The sequence below is a fragment of the Chrysochloris asiatica genome, unplaced genomic scaffold (assembly GCF_000296735.1).
Source record: "Chrysochloris asiatica unplaced genomic scaffold, ChrAsi1.0 scaffold00005, whole genome shotgun sequence".
NCBI classification, from domain to species: domain Eukaryota; kingdom Metazoa; phylum Chordata; class Mammalia; order Afrosoricida; family Chrysochloridae; genus Chrysochloris; species Chrysochloris asiatica.
In genome coordinates this window covers 12089531-12110141 of record NW_006408523.1, presented here as the reverse complement: position 1 = coordinate 12110141, position 20611 = coordinate 12089531, and the positions used below count along the sequence as shown (strand labels likewise).

At 43.7% G+C, this 20611-nt stretch overlaps 1 protein-coding gene across 1 annotated transcript in view; it reads right to left on the bottom strand.

The window, feature by feature from the left end:
• LOC102812327 (potassium-transporting ATPase alpha chain 2-like) overlaps positions 1–18592 on the bottom strand; it is a 34804-nt gene extending 16212 nt beyond the window's left edge. Inside the window, exons 1-10 of the mRNA XM_006831975.1 lie at positions 18431–18592; positions 15492–15551; positions 11576–11779; positions 10732–10845; positions 9627–9761; positions 9384–9501; positions 8852–9120; positions 6550–6748; positions 6287–6396; positions 3151–3285 (exon numbers count right to left, since the gene is read on the bottom strand). Coding sequence (XP_006832038.1) covers positions 3151–3285; positions 6287–6396; positions 6550–6748; positions 8852–9120; positions 9384–9501; positions 9627–9761; positions 10732–10845; positions 11576–11779; positions 15492–15494 — 1287 coding nt within the window. The 5' untranslated portion in view covers positions 15495–15551; positions 18431–18592. The remainder of the gene's footprint in view (positions 1–3150; positions 3286–6286; positions 6397–6549; positions 6749–8851; positions 9121–9383; positions 9502–9626; positions 9762–10731; positions 10846–11575; positions 11780–15491; positions 15552–18430) is intronic.
• Between the last annotated feature and the right edge of the window lie 2019 nt (positions 18593–20611).

Below are 20611 nucleotides of genomic sequence, written 5' to 3'. Positions count from 1 at the left end.
TTTACCTCAAGGTTGGCAGTTCAAACCCACAAGCCACTCCTCAGTATGAGTAGGAACTGATTCGATGGCACGTAACAACAGCAACAACAACATAGTTCTTAGTTTAGGGTGGAGTTTTGTGCTTTTGTGGTGTCTTTGTATGGTTCTAGTAGCATCTACAGAGTTGCTGTGACTTCTCTCCTGTTGAGTCCCAACTCTGTCTGGCCTACTTTTCCCGCTGACTTTCAGTACGTGAGAAAGGTCTCCTGGAGTCAGCTTGTTGTCTCATTTCTCCTTCACTGTGGTAAAATGAAGCCTCCTTAGAACTCTGAATCTTGAAAGATACTCTCTCATAGTCCACAAAAGCATGAACTACTTGGTTTGAATCCTAGCTCTAACCCTTGCCATTGTTTCTGGTAAGTGCTGTGGAGTTGGGTCTGACTCATAGTGACTCTGTATAGGGTTTCTGAGGAGCAGCTGGTGTGTTTGAACCACTGACGTTGCAGTTAGCAGTCTACTACTTCTCCTACAGTGCCACACAGGCTGTGTGATACACTCTGTACTACTCCCTTTTCCTCATCTGCAGGAGGGCAGAATCATAGTACCTAGTCCACAGAGTTTGTGAGAGTTCAATAATTTAACACATGTAGATGCTTAGCACATAATAACTAGTACTAACTATTGCTGTCTTAGGTTTGCTACTCATTCTTTGGACACCTGGTGTGCTGCTATAGGATATGTATTCAATTGTGAACCCCAGGTCAGCAGTTCAAAACCCTCAGCAGCTCCTCAGAAACCCTATACAGCGTCACTATGTGTCAGAATTGACTCAACAGCACTTGACACCAACACTCATTCTATTTTCTCTTAGGTTTAATTGGTGATTTCCTGGCTTTAATATTTCACATCATAAATTTTTGTTAGTTGCCTATTGAAGTATATGTGAGTCTTTACTGGCCCATTACCCACAGGGAAAAGAGTCTTGGTGGTTAAGCATTCAACTGCTAACTGAAAGGCCGGCAATTTGAACCACCCAGTGGCTCCATGAAAAAAAAAAAAGACTGGTAATCTACTTCTGAAAGATTATCAACTAGAAACCTTCATGGAGTAGTTGTAATCTGTCACATGGCATCACCGTGAGTCAATGGCAACAACCCATAAACAATAACAAAAACAACCCTACGCTCTAGCCAGAAACTTTACAAAACCATGGTATTGTATTCGAATGCTATACTGCTATACCAAGCCCAAGTCATAATCCCCTGCTCTCAGTTTTGGATTATAAGGAAACTCCCACCTGCAGCAGTATCTTGGGCTACAAACAGTCACTTCTGTTGAGAAGAGGAAGATGGGGTTGGCCCCCTGGAGTGAGCGAAGACCACTAGATAGACAAGGTCAGTTATTTTCTTCCTGCCCAATGGGTAGAAAGGAGGTCCCCATCAACTGCTTACAGGATGGACCAGAAAGCAGTTAGTCATCTGAGAGCTAGTCACTTGTTTTTACAAAAGGCAAGGCTTACAATCACGGATCAGAATTAAATTGTCTGCCTTTGTGTTGTGGCAGAAAAACGTGACTTTGGTGTCAAGCCGACTTGTTATGAAAATTGGTTGCGTCACTTAGAGATGCAAGTCAACACACTTTAAGGGCCTGTTTTCTTATTTGTAAACTGGGATCGATTAGTACTACCCTAGAGGATCAAACATGCTAATGTATGTGAGGTGCCTGACACATACTAGGTGTGCAATAAAAGCTGGCTCTCCCCTCTGACCTCCTTCCCTTTAATTTAGGCTGTTGCCTTCCGCTTCTACGAAAGTTACTTTAAAGTCAAGATCTCTCACTAGCATTTTACTCACTAGAAGAAACATAAGGCCTAATCTGAGACTAGGTGTATGGTGTGTGTGTGTGTGTGTGTGTGTGTGTGTGTGTGTGTATGGAAGTCTTTGATAGTGTAAAGGGTCAGTGTGCTCTACTGCTAACATAAAGTCCACCGAGAAGCACCTTGTAAATAAGGTGATCTAAAAGAATCAACAGATCCATTTTGGAAGAAGTGCAGCCAGAGTACTCCTTGGAGGCCAAGATGGCCAAACTTTGTCTCTCATACTTTGGACATATTGTCAGGAGGGACCAGTTGCTGGAGAAGGATATCATGTTTGGTAAGGTGGAGGGTCAGAGAAAAAGAGGAAGGTCCCCAACAAGATGGATTGGCCAGGTGGCAGCATTGATGGACTCAAGTGTGGCAACAGTAATGAAGTTGGCCCAGGATCGGGCAGTGTTTCGGTCTGCCGTGCACAGGATCGCTATGAGTTGGTGCCAACTCAATGGCACCTAACAATAACAACAACAACTTCTGAAAAACCATCTTTTGAAAACCCTGTGTAGCACATGGAGTCGTGTCATAACTTGGAGCTGACTCTAAAAAGCAACAGACTTGCTTTTCTTATGTGTACGTGTGGAGGTATCTACAGTAGTCTCCATTGCAGTTCCAAGACCTTCAGTGGATCCTGAAGCCTTGGATAGCATTAAACTCTTATGCAGTATGTTTGTTCTATACATATGTATCTATGATAAGGCTTAATTTATAAATTTGGCACAATAATGACTAATGGGAAGGTAGTATATTCAGTAGTATATATTTGCTGGACAAAGGGATGGCAAGAGATATCCTCATGCTATTCATTTAACATTTTCTGGGTTTGATCCTGGGTAACTGAAACTGTAGAAAGCAAAATCACAAATAAGGGGGAACTACTGTACAGTCCTCATGTGGTGCTGCAGGATAAGCACTGGAACTGTAAGGTCGATGGTCCAAACCCACATGTCACTCCTTGGAAACTCTATACAGGGTCGCTATGAGTTGGAACTGATTTGATGGCACATAACAACAACAACAACAACAACAACACTGTATGCATGTGTGTATGCGTTTGTAAGATAGAGGGGACATGCATGGGAGCAATCAGGCCTTCATTTTTATTTTCTTCACGTTTCTTTTCTGCTCATACTATTTCAGGGAAAGCAAGAAGCCAGTGAGAGAAACTTGATTTGGGTTTACCAGATGGCCAGTTTTTGAAGTTAGACATCATTCAAACTATGCACTTCACAAAGAATATATACAAATATAAACACCATTCCACTAATAACAAACATTTCCAGTTGTGAGGAAAAACTCACCTGAAATTTGTTGGTGGAGTTAAAGGGGATTTCTGCTATTTTACGATTTCTTTTTCTAATTTCCATCACATCTCCCAAAATGACTTCTGAGAATTTCAAGAGGGCAGTTTCTGAGGCATCTCCAACCACAACTTTCTGGGAATTAAAAGAAATACATCTTTGCAGTATACCACCTGGTTATGTCATGATTATTTTCAATGAATCAACCTGTCTTTAGCACATGAATCAGTGTGTCTTCTAAGAATTATGCTAATGAGGCAGGACACAATCTTTAGGATTAGGCTGTATCTTGAGTCAACCTCTTTTGAGATATAAAAGAGATTAAACAAGGATGCACAGAGAGAGGGACCTCAGTACCAACAAGAAAGAAGAGCTGGGAGTGGAATACATCCATTGGGCCCAAGGTTTCTGTGCTGTGAAACTCTTAGACCCAGAGGAAAACTGATGTCAAGATACATGGAGCTCTCCAATAGATGCCAAACCAATGTATGCTTAAAAGAGACAAGGCCTTCCCGCAGAGCCAACAGAGAGAGAGAGAAAGCCTTCTTCTGGAGCTGGTACCCTAACCTGGAACTCCTAGCCTCCTAGACGGTGAGAGAATACATTTGCTTGTTCAAGTCATCCACTTGTGGAATTTCTGTTAGATCAGCACTAGACAACTAACTTTACCTGGGTAAAGATGGACATGGAGGTATGGTAAGATTACGGCCTGCCATGAAAGGCAAGCTGAGCTTTAAACTCAAGAAACAGAAAATAACGAAGTACTGAAAGCTTTCCAGCAAAGTCAGGAGACAATCAAAAGCTATATTTAAGAAAAATTAATGGCATGCAAGACAGACTGGAAGAGGGCTAAACTAGAATCAAGAGGGTTGTTATAGTTATTTAGAAAGGAACCCTGGAAGCATGGTGGACTATGAGTTGACTATAAGATCAACAATTCCAATCTAAAAGTCACTATGCGGGAGAATGATGGAGCTTTCTGCTCCTGTAAAGTTTTACAGCCTCAAATACGCTATTCTGGGTTTCTGTGAGTCAGACTGACTTGATGGCACACGGCCACCACCATTGTAGTTATTTAGAAGAAGCCCTGGTGGCGCTGTGGGTTAGGTGTTGGGCTACTGACAGCAAGGTTGGTGGTTCAAACCCACCAGTTGCTCTGTGGGAGAAAAATGAGGCTGTCAGCCCCTGTACAGATTCACAGACTCATAAATCCTATACAGAGTTTACCCTATATGGAGTCTTGGTATGGTGCTGCAGGATAATACAATGGACTACAACGTTGGTTTGATCACAATGTTGGAGGTTCAAACCCACCAGCTGCTTCTCAGAAAGCCTATACAGTGTTGCTATGGGTTGAAAATACCTCTTTGGCACTTAACAACAACAGACCCTATACAGGGTTACTATGAGTCAGAATTGACTCTATGCTTGCTGTTGTTGTTAGGAGCCATCGAGTTGGTACCGACTCATAGTGACCCTATGCACGTCAGAATGAAACACTGCCCGGTCCTGGGCCAACCTCATAATTGTTGCCACGCTTGAGCCCACTGCTGCTGCTACTTTGCCAATCCATCTCCCTGGGGTGAGGGGGGTGGGGGTCTTCCTCTTTTTCTGTTGATGGCCAAACTTTGTTTCTCATACTTCGGACATATTGTCAGGAGGGACCAGTCACTGGAGAAGGATATCATATTTGGTAAGATGGAGGGTCAGAGAAAAAGAGGAAGACCCCCAACGAGATGGATTGGCCAAGTGGCAGCATCAATGGACTCAAGCGTGGCAACAGCAGTGAGGTTGGCCCAGGATCGGTCAGTGTTTCGTTCTGCTGTGCATAAGGTCGCTATGAGTCGGTACCAACTCGAAGGAACCTAACAACAACATATGTATATATACATTCACTGACTCTGTGGTGGTGGTGGTGGTTATGTGCCGTGGAGTCGGTTCTGACTCATAGCGACCCTGTACAGGGTTTCCGAGGCTATAAATCTTTAGGGGAGCAGAAAGCCTCATCTTTCTCCTGCGGAACAGCTGGTAGTTTCAAACTGCTGACCTTGAGGTTAGCAGCCTGACTTGTAACCACTATGCTACCAGAACTCCTTGACTCTATGGTAGTGGGTATATATAGAGATAGATAGATAGCCAAAATATTGGTGATAAATGTAAAATTAGATACATTTTGAAGCAAAAATAGTAAGACTTGGTGATTTAGTAGATATAAGAGAGGAGAGACAAAAATGACTTCTAACAATTTTGGCCTGCATGACAAGTAGACAAGTTGTTAAAGAAAAAGTTTGGGAGAAGATAGATACTGGTTTGGAGCCAGTTGGGTTCCAATGGAAGGTGACAAGTGTAATTTGTTAAGCGTCTAACCTTAAGACAGGACTTCCTAGTGAAAATATACAGTTAGTCGGAGATCCAGGTTGAGTTTGAATAAAAAATTAGAACTAAAGAGAAAGATCTGAGAGATCTTGATTGAGAAGTGATTGGCCCAAAGGGGAATAAATAAACTGTTTTATAGAGAAAGAACAAACAAAATTTATAAGAAAAGTGAAAGAGTTAATGAGTGTAACAAATGGCAAATAAAAAAGCAAGGAAAATACAGATTCGGTGATTCACTGAGAGAAAGAAAAGGAGGGGATGTAGAGGGATAAAAGAAAGAGAAGAAAGAGGAGAGGGAGTTTCTTGTTAATTCCATTCTACTAGGACCCTTTGGATCTCTACCTGCCATATTGTAATTAAGAAGATGCCTGAAGACCAGCAGCTTAATTTCCATCCCATTACATCTTCATCTGCAGTGAATATATAGTAAAGAAACCTTGATTACATTCACTTGGTTGGTAAAGGAGTTAATAGAGGGAAAATAACTTAAGGAACATTCCTCTTCTGGAATAAAACAAAATTTTCAAGACTACCTAAATCAATATTCTAACAATCGTGTCAGTGTTGATGAATTCTCAAAGCTAGTTAGAAGGAAGGAATATTTCTTCATATTTTGTGAGGCAGGCTTTCTCTTATTTTTTGTCCCTTAACTCAGTTGGAGAGATTAAATCAAACACAAAATCAGGACAGAGGAAACTGCTTCAAGCTGGGCTGTGATTTAAAATCAAATTAAGAAAAAACAATTAAGTAGAAGTTTTACCTTCATGATGGGAACACTTTCTTGTCCTGGCTTGAACTCAGCTCGATTGCACAGTGTTATGATCCTGGATAAGGAGGCCCAGGTTCCTGAGCTTTGGTCAAAAGTTTGGTCTGGAACACAAAGGACAGTGGGGACTGGAGTGTGCTATCAAATAGTCATCTGCTTAAATCTCAGACACGCTCCACCAACACTGCCATGTTTATTCAACCTCCTATACTCAGCTCCACAGCTCTGGACCAGGCAGAATGGTCCACAAGACTTACTTGAATGGTCTTCACTTGTGTCGGCCATGAAGATCTGATTGTCAAACCATAGATGGGCCACAGTCATCCTGTTCTGGGTCAGAGTCCCAGTCTTGTCGGAGCAGATGATGGAGGTGGAGCCGAGGGTCTCCACCGCCTCCAGGTTCTTCACCAGGCAGTTCTTCTTGGCCATTCGTTTTGCTGTCAATGACAGCGACACCTAGACGGGAGAGGACAGAAGCTTGTAAAAAAAGCATAGTTAGATTTTACTGAAAATCTTGATCAAAGATTCTATAGGAGAATCCTAATCAAAAAAGGAAAAAGGCAGAACAGAATTTCTAATTCTCCTGGACTTTCTGGACCCATGGTGATTGGCCGAACCTCTGCAATATTGCCCAGAGGTCATCTTTCGACTTTAAACTAGAAACATCCCCTGAAGTCTTCTTACAACCAAACCATAGTTTGATTTAACTAGTAAAGAATGTCTGCTTTGATCTTTATGCTCTTTAAGATCTACCTGTTGTTGTTGCTACTAAGTGCCACTGAGGCAGCTCTGACTCATAGTGACCCTGTGTAGGGTTTCTGAGGAGTGACTGTTGTTGTTGTTAAGTGCCGTGGCGGCGGTTCCGACTCATAGTGACCCTGCACAGGGTTTCTGAGGCTGTAAATCTTTATGGGAGCAGAACGCCTCATCTTTCTCCTACGGAACCGCTGGTAGTTTCGAACTGCTGACCTTGTGGTTCACAGCCCGATTCGTAACCGCTACGCTACCAGAGCTCCTTCTGAGGAGTGACTAGTGGTTTGAGGAGTGACTAGTGGTTTTGAAATACTGGCCTTATGGTTAGCAGTCCAGTGTCTAGCCTACAGTTCCATACCAGGACTCCCTAGATGATATCAACTAGTTGGAAGATCAAATAGGGATTTTAGGGATCTGTGAAATTATTTATCTGGGGGTGGAGGTGAGGTGGGGGACTAATTCAGGAAAGAAGAATGAGAATGGCCACATCAGTTGAAGGCTGTAATCAAGGTCACTGATTTTTACAAGTAGAAACTATTGAAACAGTGTATGTTTTAACAACAAAATAAAGGAAAAGTTTAAAAATCATAGGTAGAAAAATAACTACTTTTAACCTCAGTTTCAGTAACATATAAATAGCTAAGTTTAGCTAAGGTTGAATTTTAGGAGCAAATTAATTTTAGGACAGATGTATAGCTACAGATATAACAAGAGAACTAGTGGTTTATAAGCCTTGTGAGCCAAAATTCTTTTCTTTTAAACACTTTTTTTTGGGTCCCTTCATCTTTTAAAGTAAATGATCCTGAGGGACCCATGGATGACATCGAGGTAAGGAAGCTATGATCTGTACTCATGCATAATATGGCCAACCATCTGCTATGTCATTTGTAGGGATGAGCGTGTGAGAGATTTTAACTGGTATATATCAAGAAATTTGCTCCAAATGGCTCCTTGTTGCTTTGGGTAATAAAGAAGCATTTGTGTATCCATTTCAAAACTCCATATTTTAAAGACTCTTAGCTCTCTCTTTTAAACTCCCTGGCCTCAAAGATTTCTCTTGGCTCTAATTTATTCAGATACAATCTCATGAAGTCAGAAGAGATCCTGGAGTTCAAAAATGTCTTGTCTGTCTTTGAGCAGGACAATACGAGACCAATGATTATGTAGGTCACCTTCACATATAACTGGAAATAGACATCTCTCCCTCCACCTATCCACAGAGCCTTCACAGCAGATATTAGGGAGGAGGGTGGCTTTTGTTTAAGAATTTAACTAAGTGAGACTTTATGAAGGGTGGTCTAAAGTTGAATTTGAGTAGGGGCAGGAAAGATCTGGATTTCTTTGCAGAATAAAATGAAATAAATTTCAGTTTTTGCTTCTGAGAGAGAAAAGAGAATTAAGGAAATGTGGTTTGGAGACTTTGTCTAAATTCATAGGTTGAAATTGCCAACAATTTCTAATTCAGTGAATTATGGGGAAGGCATTAGATTCCTGAAGAAAATATATTACTGCTGGTTCAAGTCTATTTTTTTCTAGATCTTAAGGAGCAAAGCAACATGCATGATTACAGATGATCACCTGAAAATGAAAATGTGAATCTTCAATGACAATTTCTTTTGTCCCTCTAAGAAACAATCTATTCAAAATGTTCTATTGCTGTTCATAGTGGAGCAGAAGTCACTCTAAAGACAGAGAAGGCTTGTAGTTGGCTTGTGGGAGCTTCTCTAGCATACACATCAAGTGCTAACAATGTGAAGGGAGGTACAGACAGGAAGGGTTGGTGACTACCTAACAGCATGGACTCACAGTGACAGTGGCCAGGAGACCCTCAGGCACATTGGCTACAATGATGCCAATGAGGAAAATGATGGAGTCCAAGACAGGATACTTCATGGACACTGCGATGATGAAGAAAGTAATGCCAAGGGAGACGGCCACTCCCGCCACAATATGAACAAAATGCTCGATCTCAATGGCAATGGGCGTCTTCTCATTTCCAACTCCTGAAGCCAGTGAGGCAATTTGTCCAATGACAGTGCGGTCACCCGTGTTGATGACCATGCCAGTTGCTGTGCCTGTAGGGGAAGTAGACATTTTATTCCAGGGGTCCTTGGCTATGAGAGGAACACAATCTACTTTATAGTTCTCTCTTTGGTGGCTTACATGATCAATTAGCACATGATATTACAAAATGAAAATCAGTTCTCTAGGCTCTTCCATTTCATGTTTACTGTGAGGAAAGCTTTGTAGCAAGAGGTGGTATGTAAAAAGACAAAAAACATAAAACATCTGTAGGGAAGGAGGAGTTCATCTGGCCCTTAGAGTCAGCTGCACTTACCTTCCAGACAGGTTGTAGAATAGAAACCGATGTTCTTTGTTTCCAGGGGATTGTCATGGGTGCAGTCACAGGACCGGGACTGGGGTTCTGACTCTCCAGTGAGAGATGAGTTATCCACCTAGGAGAAAGTTTGAAAAATATTCAAGAGCGGGCTTCCAGCACCAGATTTATCGAAATCAGCAAAGTCAATAGATTGCCAACTAGCTACAAGGTTGACCCCTATGGGCACCCCGAGATGCTTGCCTTGCATCCCTGAGAACACAGCAATCTGATGTCTGCAGGAATCTGGTCTCCTCCTTTAATCTCCACTATGTCCCCCACCACGAGCTGCTCTGAAGGAATTGTCTTCTTCTCTGCGTCTCGGATGACAAGAGCTTGCTGGGAAAAGAAAAACGTCACAGATGTCTCAGATTCTGAAATGCTGTCAATCCCCTTCCTTTGTTTATACTTCTCAGAATCTCAGAAATGGAGGGCTTAGAATTCATGGCTGTAAGAATAGCAAAAAATTAGGTTCAAGAGTGTTGCACGTAGGGTTTGAAGACCCCGGAACTAGTTTTTCTTGAGGAGGAACTCATAGCGACACTCTTGGAACGTGAAAATACTGCAGTAGGAAGAGTCAGCAAAGTGAGAGAGACAGGCTGATGGAAAGGAAGTCACAGCTAAGGATGAACAGTGGCCGCCATGTGCAGGGAAAACATTGTTAAGAGAAGCCAAAGGAGTCCACGATCTGGCTAAAGCAGGAACAACTGTAATGAGGAGGATCTCTTGATTTTAACAAGGAAGGAGGTAACCTTTGCATCCATAATCTTTCACTCTAACTGGCAGTTCTTTGGGGGAGGAACCACCCAGCTCTCTTGTTCTGTGTCCATAGTGACGCGCGGACTCCCTAGAGGAGACACAGCAAAAGTCCTGTGTGAAGAGGAGAGCGCTGGTGGCCCACACTGACAGTACTCGGTTCAGGAGTGAGAGCTAAAGGGTCCCAGAAAAAAGAATCACAGAGGCTGATACTGGCTGCCCGTGAACACTCCCTCAGCTTCTACAGTTTGCTCTCTGAATAATGAAGTTGTTCAAATAGTTCACAAATGCTTCAGAGCCGTAGCAGATGTCTCTGTCCTGCTTCATTGTTGACAAAGCATTTTTCTGCATTTGCTTCCATTCGATCATCTCAAAACCCTGGGAGGAGTTCCAAGAGAGTGGAGAACTTGCTCAAGATTTCTCAGACAGCAAGTGATGGGGCCAGGACCTGAGCATAGATCCTCTAATACCCAAACCCCACTGTTTCACTAGCTGATGCTTCTTCATATGAAAGCAACGCAGACACTTGAAGAAAGATGGCTGGGCTACTCACCTGAGGGATCATTTTACTGAAGGTGGCCATGATATTGGTGCTTTTCGCCTCTTGGTAATAAGCAAACATGCCCGTTAGAATAACCACCACGGCAAGCACAACACCCAGATACACCTGAGAGATGAGAGGAGTCAGTCAGAAAAACAAATAATAGTAATGAGCCCACATGATTACTATTTTAATTTTTGACTTGTTACTTGTTTGGATGTTCAGTTTCCTAGAATGTACGTATTGTAAAATTTACCTGTTTTAAGTGTACCATTCAGTGGTTATTTACTTAGATAATTCTCTTTTTAATTTTAAGGACAATTACAGAGTTACACAATCACCAGTACTATCAGGCCTTAGAACATTCCCATAAGTCACTTGGGCCCACCCCAGGCAACCACTTATCTATCCGCTCACTCTCTCTACAGATTCCCTTTTCTGGGCATTTCAAGTCTTTTGTGCCTGGTTTCTTTCTCTGAACATAACGTTGGCCAATTCAGTTTTGTAGTTTTGGTACCTACTTCTCAACAGGCATTGATATTCTTCATGTTAAAAGAAATGAATTAGCTTTGAGAAAAAAAATCTCAAAAATACTTCCATGATGTAGAGTCTTAGGCTGTAGTTCCTTAGGAACTCATCATGACTTTCTTTTTTGCTGTTTTCTGATTCATGCTCACACTGCCTCTAAGACATTTAGGAAGTGCGACGTAATTTCTATTTTACTGATAGGAAACTATTGATTTTCTAAAGCTCAGTGACAGTATCCTGACTCCGGTCCAGTGCTCTGCCCACATGCTTTTGTTCGCTCCTGATGCAAAGTTAGCAGAAACATCTGAGGGATCAGCTGGGGTCTTACGTTGTCTAGGGATGAGGATGGATCATGGGAATACTGAATCCCATAGGCAATCCAGCACAGGATGGCTCCGATCCACAGGAGGATAGAGAATCCCCCCACCATCTGCTTAAGGAACTTGACAATCTCTGGGGTCTGTTTAGGAGGGCTGAGGGCATTGGGCCCATCTCGAGCCAGGAGCGCAGCAGCTTTTGCACTGGAGAGACCCTGAGAAGGATGAGCAAAAACAAAACAGGAATTAGACAGTTTTTCTTGCCTAGAGGATTTGAATCCAATTTCTGCATGTTGTGCTACAGAGTCAATGTGCCAGTCCAAAGCAGGTCCTGGGACAAGTGGACAATTGGCTCAATCCCTCCTGTGTTTAAAGAACATTTAATGCTGAATATGACCCAGGCATGACTTTAAATGCTCTGCATATAGCTAGCTACTGATTTACTCCTCAAAAAAATATAACGAGGAAGATGCTACAGTTATCCTTATTTTACAGATGTGGACATTGAGACACATAAAGGTTAAACAGCCTGCCCAAGGTCACTCACCTAATAAATGACAGTTGCAAGTTCAACCAGGTACTCTGGTTCCAAAGTCCAAGCTCTTAAGCACTATGCTTGGTAAAGGAATTTGTATTTCTTAGAGATTTATCTAGAGGCAGATGTATCTCTGTTAAAGGAGATTTGAAATGCAGAAGCCAGTTATGAGGCTTAAGGGCAAAGCAAAATATAGAAAAGACATATCACCAATTCTGTGACTTCTGTGGTGGTGCTGGTGAGCCGTGGAGTCAGTTCTGACTCACAGTGACCCTGTACAGAGTTTCCGAGGTTGTAAATCTTTACGGGAGCAGAAAGCCTCATCTTTCTCCCATGGAACAGCTGGTAGTTTCGAACTGCTGACCTTGAGCTCCCTTCTATATGGCATACCTTTGTACTCGATTCCAATTCATAGCGACCCTAAAGGATGGAGTGGAACTGTCCACAGAGTTCCCCAGGCTCTAATCTTTACAGAAAATGACTGCTACAGCGTTCTCTTGTGGAGAAGTTGGTGGGTTTGAACTACCAATCTTTCTGTGAGTGCTTAATTACTGCACCACCAGGGACCCTTTTCTATATAGCACAAGACAGGTGTTTTTCTACTTCACTCCAAGTTCTAGCCACTACAAGTTCTTTTCCATCTTGACAGCTACAAATCCTTCTTCAATTCTGAGACCCAAACACAAAGTCATTTCTTGCCAGAGCCTCCCCTGGTGCTGTGTGCTGTCCACAGTTGCAGGGAGGAATGCTCACTCTCTTTTGAAACTTTGCACAGTCAGCCCTAGGATTTCTACTCCCCACCACAAACTACCTTCCATTTGGAATGTTTCATATGTACCCTTTTAATTTTAATATTACGAATTACTTAAAGATAAGGACTTTACAGTCCAGAGCATTAGTCCACAGTGCTGTACCAGGACTATGTGTTGTTTATATTTAGGTCCTCTGTGGAGGTCTGGAGTCCCAGTGTGGTGCTGTGGCTTAATGCACCAGACTGCAAAGTCTGAACTGCAAGGTCAGTGGTTGAAACTCACCAGCTGCTCCTTGGAAACTCTATACAGGGTCATTGTGGGTCGGAACTGACTCAATGGCATTTAACAACAACATGGAGGTCTGGTGTGGTGCTGTAAGATAAGCACTGGAATACTAGCTAAAAAGTTTGGTGGTTCAAACCCACCAGTTGCTCCTCTGAAACCCTATATAGAGTCACTATGAGTCAGAACCAATTCCACAGCACTTAACACCACCACAACAACACAGGAATAACGGACAGAGAGCTGGCACTCTACTCCCATAAAGATTGCTGTTGTTGTTAAGTGCCGTCAAGTCGGTTCCGACCCATAGTGACCCTGTATAGGGTTTCCGAGGAGCATCTGGTGAGCTTGAACCGCAGATCTTGCAGTTCAAATGGCTTTGCAGTATGGTGCATTAGCCCACAGCGCCACACCAGGACTCCACCATAAAGATTAGAGTTGAGGAAATTCTACGGGGCTGTTCTACTCTGCTTTATAGGGTTGGTACCAACTCAATGGCTCCCCCAAAACAACATAGAGTAGCACATATGGTTACGTGATTTTGGTAGTTACTGAAAGGTTGGTGGTTTGAAGTCATCCCAAGATGCCTCAGAAGAAACATCAAGTGATCTGTTTCTGAAAGGTCAAAACCATAAGCCCCCTAACGAGCTCATTTCTAATGGGAAACACATGGGCTTGCCATGACTCGGAATGGATTTGATGGCAACTGGTTTGGTTTTAAGATAGGGCCAAGAAGTTCCTGAGCAATAATAGTGCTCAGCTGCTGACCAAAAAGTAGGTGATTCAAGTCCACACAGAGACCTTAGGAAAAAGGTCTAGAGCTCTACTTTTAAAAACATCAACCATTTCAAACCACCTGTAGCACATGAATCAGAGGAAGGCCTAATGCTTTTTCTGTAGTAAAAATGTAAATATTTGTTGAAACAGATTCAGGGTAGTTGAGTTACTATAATGACCCTCCATTTGTCATTTCTTTTCTAGAACCTGGTTCATTTTTTTAAATGACGGTGGAGCATTTTCATATGGGTGTTCCAGAGACAATTCAAATAATAGAGTTCACAATAAAACTCATCCTCTCCTCCTCCCTCCCGCTGCCTTCTCTGATCTCTCAGCTCCTCCATTCTCCAACCTGACCAAATCTCCTCCTCCCTCGCGCTCTCTCTTCCTCATCAAGTCCTATTGGTTTTCTCTCCGGAATGTCTCTTGAATCTGCCCCCTTATCACTGCTGCCATGTTGCAGATTTCATCTTCACTGTCCTGGACTATTGTCATATCCTTCTAGAACCCTCCCTTTCCATCTCCCAATTTAAAAAGGAATCTTCTACCAGAACAGTCTTTTAAAAAAGAGACTTATCAAATCAGTTACCTATTAAGAAACTGTGTTCCTTAAACACTTCATGTCTATTCCTTAGTTTAATATCAAAGTGCTTGACAGTTTCGCCCAATTTACCTTTCTCCTGGCCTCATTTCTACTCCACCTCTTCGTTTTCCACACTAGGTCCCAATGACCCCAGATTGCTGTCAGGTTCCAAACACATCCTGTTCTTTTTGGCTCCTTGGGTAGGTACTCTGCCAGAGTCAATTCTAGCCATCCTCTTAAGCCCCAATACAAACACTGCCACTTGTCCGCTCCCTCCAGTCAGAATTCATCATTCCTTCAGCATACTGGTTAAGCCTCTCATTTTTCATTTAAGGGAAACTCAGTGGACATCATAATATTTATGTACACATCTGTCTCTTCTACTGAAGTGCTTACTCCTTAAGACCAGTGATCATCTTCTTCCTCTTTGTAGCTCTCCACGCTCAGTACAGTGGCCTGCACATGGTAAGTATTTCTGCTGGTCATTCAGTGTCCAAACCTCATGGGATCAAGATACCCAGACTTGAATTCACAGCAGAAACAGTACTTTGAGGAATCGGCATTTGTGAGATGCCTGTGAGCACACCGATGTGCTCCTGGAGAGATCTTTCCTTCTTGGAGGAGAAGGTGGGGACACACAGAGTCTCTGGTAAGGAAAGTACCAGATGTCACAATACATTATGGACACCGGGATTAAAAATACTCTGTGACAATGAGGAAAAGCGTCAGTATCTTTCTGAGGAGACGAGAGCTTTCCTGCAGTCACAGCAGAAGAACGAAGATGACCAAGAACAACGCAGGGCCTCTGTCAGACAATCCAGCTTCTTGAGGTTGGCTAACTCTTCTGCCACCTTCTAGGCATTTCAGTGTTGGTGTTCTCGAAGTTGCAGCTATAGTCATTCAGCCTAAACTGACATTCTACACTCACCGAGCAGACAACCTTTTCATTTATATGGTCAGGGGCTTCTCTTTCTGACCCCTGGTTCCCATTGGCTTACCATAATGATGTTTGTCCCATATTTCTTTTCCAATTCCTCATTGCTGAGTTTGTGGTCATCCTGAAATCCACGAAAGAGAGGAGAATTAAATTAATTAGGTAATTCCAGAAGACCCCAATCTTGAGTTTGGACCAGCCCATGAAGTCTGGGAGTAGCAGTGAACATGGGAAAGGGGTGGGAATTGTGGGAGGAAAAGAAAACGGCTATTTTGTCAGGTGACTGGTGCAGTATGGGAAGGGCACTGCTTCAAGAGAGTCTTGCCCCAATTCATGGACTAGGGAAGTTTCTAGCCATCCCTGAAGAGTTGAGATTTAATTTGTCATTTACCAGATCATAGCTGCCCTTGGCTTTTATCAACATACGAATGCATAACACTTCAGTATTGATCTCTGGTGGTGGTTGTAGTATGCTGTAGAGTTGGTTCTGACTTATAGATACCCTGCAAAGGGTTTCTGAGGCTATGAGTCTTTACGGGAGCAGAAAGGCTCATCTTTTCCCCGCAGAATGTCTGGTAGTTTCGAACTGCTGACCTTGATGTTAGCAGGCCGACTCACAACCACTACACTACCAGAGCTCCTTACAATTGACCTCGAGCACTTGCAAATCCTAAAATACTTGTCTTCCAGATACTGGCTATCTGGATACTTGATTCCAACCTAAATTCTGAGATTAGCAGAGGATGAGGAATAATATCAAACCAGACCCACTGCATCGTAACTCAATTACTTATTTGAGCAACAACCAGGATCAAATCCTAATAAAGCATCATAAGAAAATAAAATGGCATAAATAAATGTTAGTATGACCCACACTTGCAATTTCTTCCATGGAATCATTACACTGTTATGGTTTCTGTGTGCCATCGAATTGATTTTGACTCAGTGATTCTAGACAAAAGCAGGCTTTTTCACTCAGTGCTAGTGACATTGTAAGGCAGACGATTCAATACTCTGTGTGTGTGTATGTGTGTGTGTGAGTTTATATGCTGTTGGGTGTTTAGCAGCATCCCTGACCTCTACCCACTAGATACCAGCAGCATCCCACCAAGTTGTAACACACAAAAAATGTCTCCAAACATTGTCAGCTGTTCCCTGGGGGGAGAGGAAGGCGAATCAGCCGTCCTTCCCTGATGAACAGGACTGGCTTAAAGCACTAGGAACTTCTTTCTGTAACAGAAAACCCAGGATTAAGCCTTCCTTACTCCACCTAGAGAGGGATGTGGTGGCTCTGTATGATAAGCACTGGTCAGTGAAACGAAAGGTCAGCAGTTCGAATCTAACAGTCACTCTATGGGAGAAAGATGAGGCTTTCTGCTCCCATAAAGATTTACAGCTCAGAAACCCTATATAGGATCACTATGAGTTGGAACCAATTCAGTGACACACAAACACCACTCCACCTAGAGGGAGCTGCAATGGCTCTGTATGATAGGCATTGGACTATGAACCACTAAGCAGTAGAAAGATGAGGCTTTCTGCTCCTGCAAAGATTTACATGGTCACTATGAGTCAACACTGACTTGATGATACTTAACAATAAAGCAACACCTTACCTAGAAAACCCGGCACTCAGGAGTGACAAAGTTTACTTCCCATTTATCCCTGTGGCTGATTCCAAAATCCCTGATTGTCTGAAACAAATATTTTTACAGGATTGTTACCAGAACCTTCCTTAATTATGTGGAAAATGGGCTATACAAAATGAATCCTTCCAATAAAATATTTATGCTTCTTGCCCTCTCCTCAGTCAGATTCTGCTTTGCTCATTCATTCATTCAAACAATGTGATGTTGGCAGGGGCTCAGAAGACTTGGCACAGCCCTCTCTTGAGGTCTACAGATACACAACCAGCCCAGAGTAAGTTCAGCATAGCATACTAAGTTCTGGACAGATACCACTAAGGGACGCTTAGAGTCATTGTTTGCACAAATGCACCTCACATTTGGAGAAGAAGAATGCTGTGAGGTCAAATGCCTTTCCTCCTCCTTCTATGCCCGGATTTCAGGAAGGAGTGTATGGGTGTCTGTGCGCCCTCTGCTGGCTATTATGGGAGGAACACAGGCGTCACTGCAAGTCTTCACAAAGTGCTCATTGTAATAAACACACGTGCAATATTGGATATATTTTCATGTTTTAAATAGCAATTTCAAGTAAGAGTAGATAGGTTTTCAATCTTAAATGCTGGAAATATACAGGAAATAATTTCTATTCATTGAGCATCTGCTATCTCTCCAGTCCTGCTTTATCTCTTTTAAGGGTAGGTATGAATCGGGCTGCAAACCTCAAGGGCAGCAGTTTGAAACTACCAGCTGTTCCATGGAAGAAAGATGAGGCTTTCTGCTCCCGTAAAGATTTACAGCCTCGGAAACCCTGTACAGGGTCACTATGAGTCAGAACCAACTCCACGGCACATAACCATCACCACCATCAGTTTTAATTACTATTTTGCAAAGGGAAAGCTGAAGCTTAAATCAAACTAAGATTTAAATTCAGTTAATCCAGTTATAGGGTTTGTATTCTTAATGCTTGTCTATCTACCTTCTATCTTCTTTCTCATGGGGCATTATAGGTCCAGAACTTATCAAGGTGACTTTGGTTGTCCTCCTCAGTAGGTTCTGGCTTAAATAGTTTTACTTTACTCACTGAAAACTTGCAAGTGGTTATTTATATCTCACTTAAACAGTCAGGGAAAAGAGAACTTGGAGATTCTCTCCTCTGAGTTTTACCTGAGAGTGCCTCCAAGCAGAATACAGGAATCCTGCACAGGGCCTGATCTCAGGCAGATGTTATCACGCCATTCCACCCCCTACCTTTTTTTTTTTTTTTTTAAACCAGGAAACAAATATCAAGAGACTTCAAATCCTTGACCTGGAATATTCTTTTGTAAAACAGGCAAGCTCTCAGGAGTCAGTGGAACCCATTTGACTCAAGGCTACTAACCAGATTAGGGTCTTCCTTAATTTCTTGTATTTGGTTATTCTTTTTGCGGTTCCAACGGTTGTTCTTCAGGCCCCTGTATTTCTCCTGACCATCCCCCTCATCTGGTTTCTCGATATCTTTAATACCATTGATCTCCACAGAGTAAATTTCAAGTGTTTTCTGAAAGAGAAATAGGGGTGCGATACTGATCCAATACGTATTTTCTGAAGAGCCTCCTTCAGTGAGGTGCTCTCTGTGGGTCAGGGACATTCAGTGACTAGAAATGGAACCCTCCCCAGTGTTCACTCAGTTTGTGTGGAGAGGAGAGAGGAGGCCAAGAAAGGACTGATTGGACAGTTTCTCTGCACCACTTTCAAGCAACAATTTCCTACTCTTTTCTCTTCTCCCCTTTCATCTCCTTCCATGGGGACAGAAGCATGGGTGGGGCAGGCCAGGTGAGCAGGGCCTCTCCTTGGGGTGACCCACCTTGGGGAGGGGCAGGTGGAAAATGATTTCTCTAACTCTAGACAAGATGCCTCCAAGGAACCACAAGATTTGCCTAGTGCCCTGCTCCACAAGGACACAGCAGATGCGTGTTCCCTTTCCTGGATAGGAGAAGGTTCACTGAGTCAGGAACCTCACCAACCAGGACTGGGTGAACGTACTGTGCAACTCTTCTCAGACCACATTCCATCCATTTAACCCCCAGCCCTCCGTCCCTCCCTCCCTCCCTCCGGAACCGGCGCCTCCCAGGTGCCACTGGACCTGACCTCGAGCCCCAGGGCCCCTTCCGCACTTTTGGATTGAATTTTTACCCCAGCCCGTCCTTTTTCGTTTTGCGGCTAGGAGGAGTCACTCTGCAGTGTTGCGGAGATAACCCGTGGTGAGGCCTGAAGACATGCAACACCAGAAAGCCCGCAGTTTCTATCTCTCCTCCTGCCCCCTTCCCGATCGTTCCCCTTCTCCCCCAGGCCCTCAGCACGTCTTCTTGGGGGCACGCACCTTGCCCATGATGCCCATGATGCTCAGCGTGTCAGGCCAGGCGAGATCGTCTAGGGTCCTTCCTGGTGACTCCGAGTCGCGAAGTTCGGCGGGGCGCGCAGGGCAGTCCCGGTTGCGGGAGGTCAGCTGCGGCGCGGACCCCGCGGACTAGACGAGCCCGGCGTCGGCGCCCGCCCGGCTTTTAAATCCGCCGGGCCCCGCCCCCCGGCCGGGGGCGGCTGGAGCGCCGTCAGGAGCGCGGCGTGGAGAGGCGGACCCGGCCAGAGGAGCGGTTCGCTCCTGCCGGCGAGCCCGGGCGCAGAGTCCGAGTGCATCGGGGCGCAGGCCTGGCGGGCAGAGTCGGGCCCTAGGAGCCCAAGAGAGGGCTTCTCCTGGCCCAGGCGCCTTTGAAAGTGGACACTGGCTTTCCTTTTTAAGATTCAATTTGCTTATCAAATAAACGAGCACACATAACCCGAGGTGGGAAACGCTGCTCGCAGCAACAACTGCTCTTTAAGACAGTTTCCTGGTAGCAAAAGGTCGCTTGGTTGTTTAGGAATATGTGTTTCCCTGTGGGAATTTGTGAATATCAGAGACCCTGCGGAGAAGCTGGGTTGGTCTGCAGGATTTACCTCAGAGTGGAAAGAGCTGAAACAGATGGAATGAGAGGCGAGGAGAGATGGGAGAGACGCGAGCAGCTTCAGGGGGTTGTGAGGGTGGAACCCCCAAACTCAGGAGGCAGAGGACTCCAGGCCAGGTTGCCTGATAGGAAAGACTGAAGATATTCTGTGTGTGGCGAATGACTCCCAACTTCACAACCGTCCCTCTTTCCTTCTCTTCCTCTGCCTTTCCTATCTTCCTTTCTCCCACCCTCCCTTGCTTTCTTCCTTTCACTTGGAAAGGGCACAATTTCTCCCATCAATGAGTCATTTCTTTTACTTTTTATTGTGAATTGGGTGAAGGTTTACAGAGCAGATCAGTTTTCCATTCAACGATTCATACATGTTTTGATTCATGTCACTGATTGAAATACCACAGTGTAACGCCACTTTTGTTGTTGTTATTGTTGTTACGTGCCGGTTCTGAAGCATAGCGACCCTGTATTTTCCAGGAGTGGCTGATGAGATTGAATGGCTTACCTTGTGATTCAAACCGACCTTGCAGTCCAGCACATTAACCCACACAACACTCTCAAGACCCCAAATGAACAAGTAACTTTAT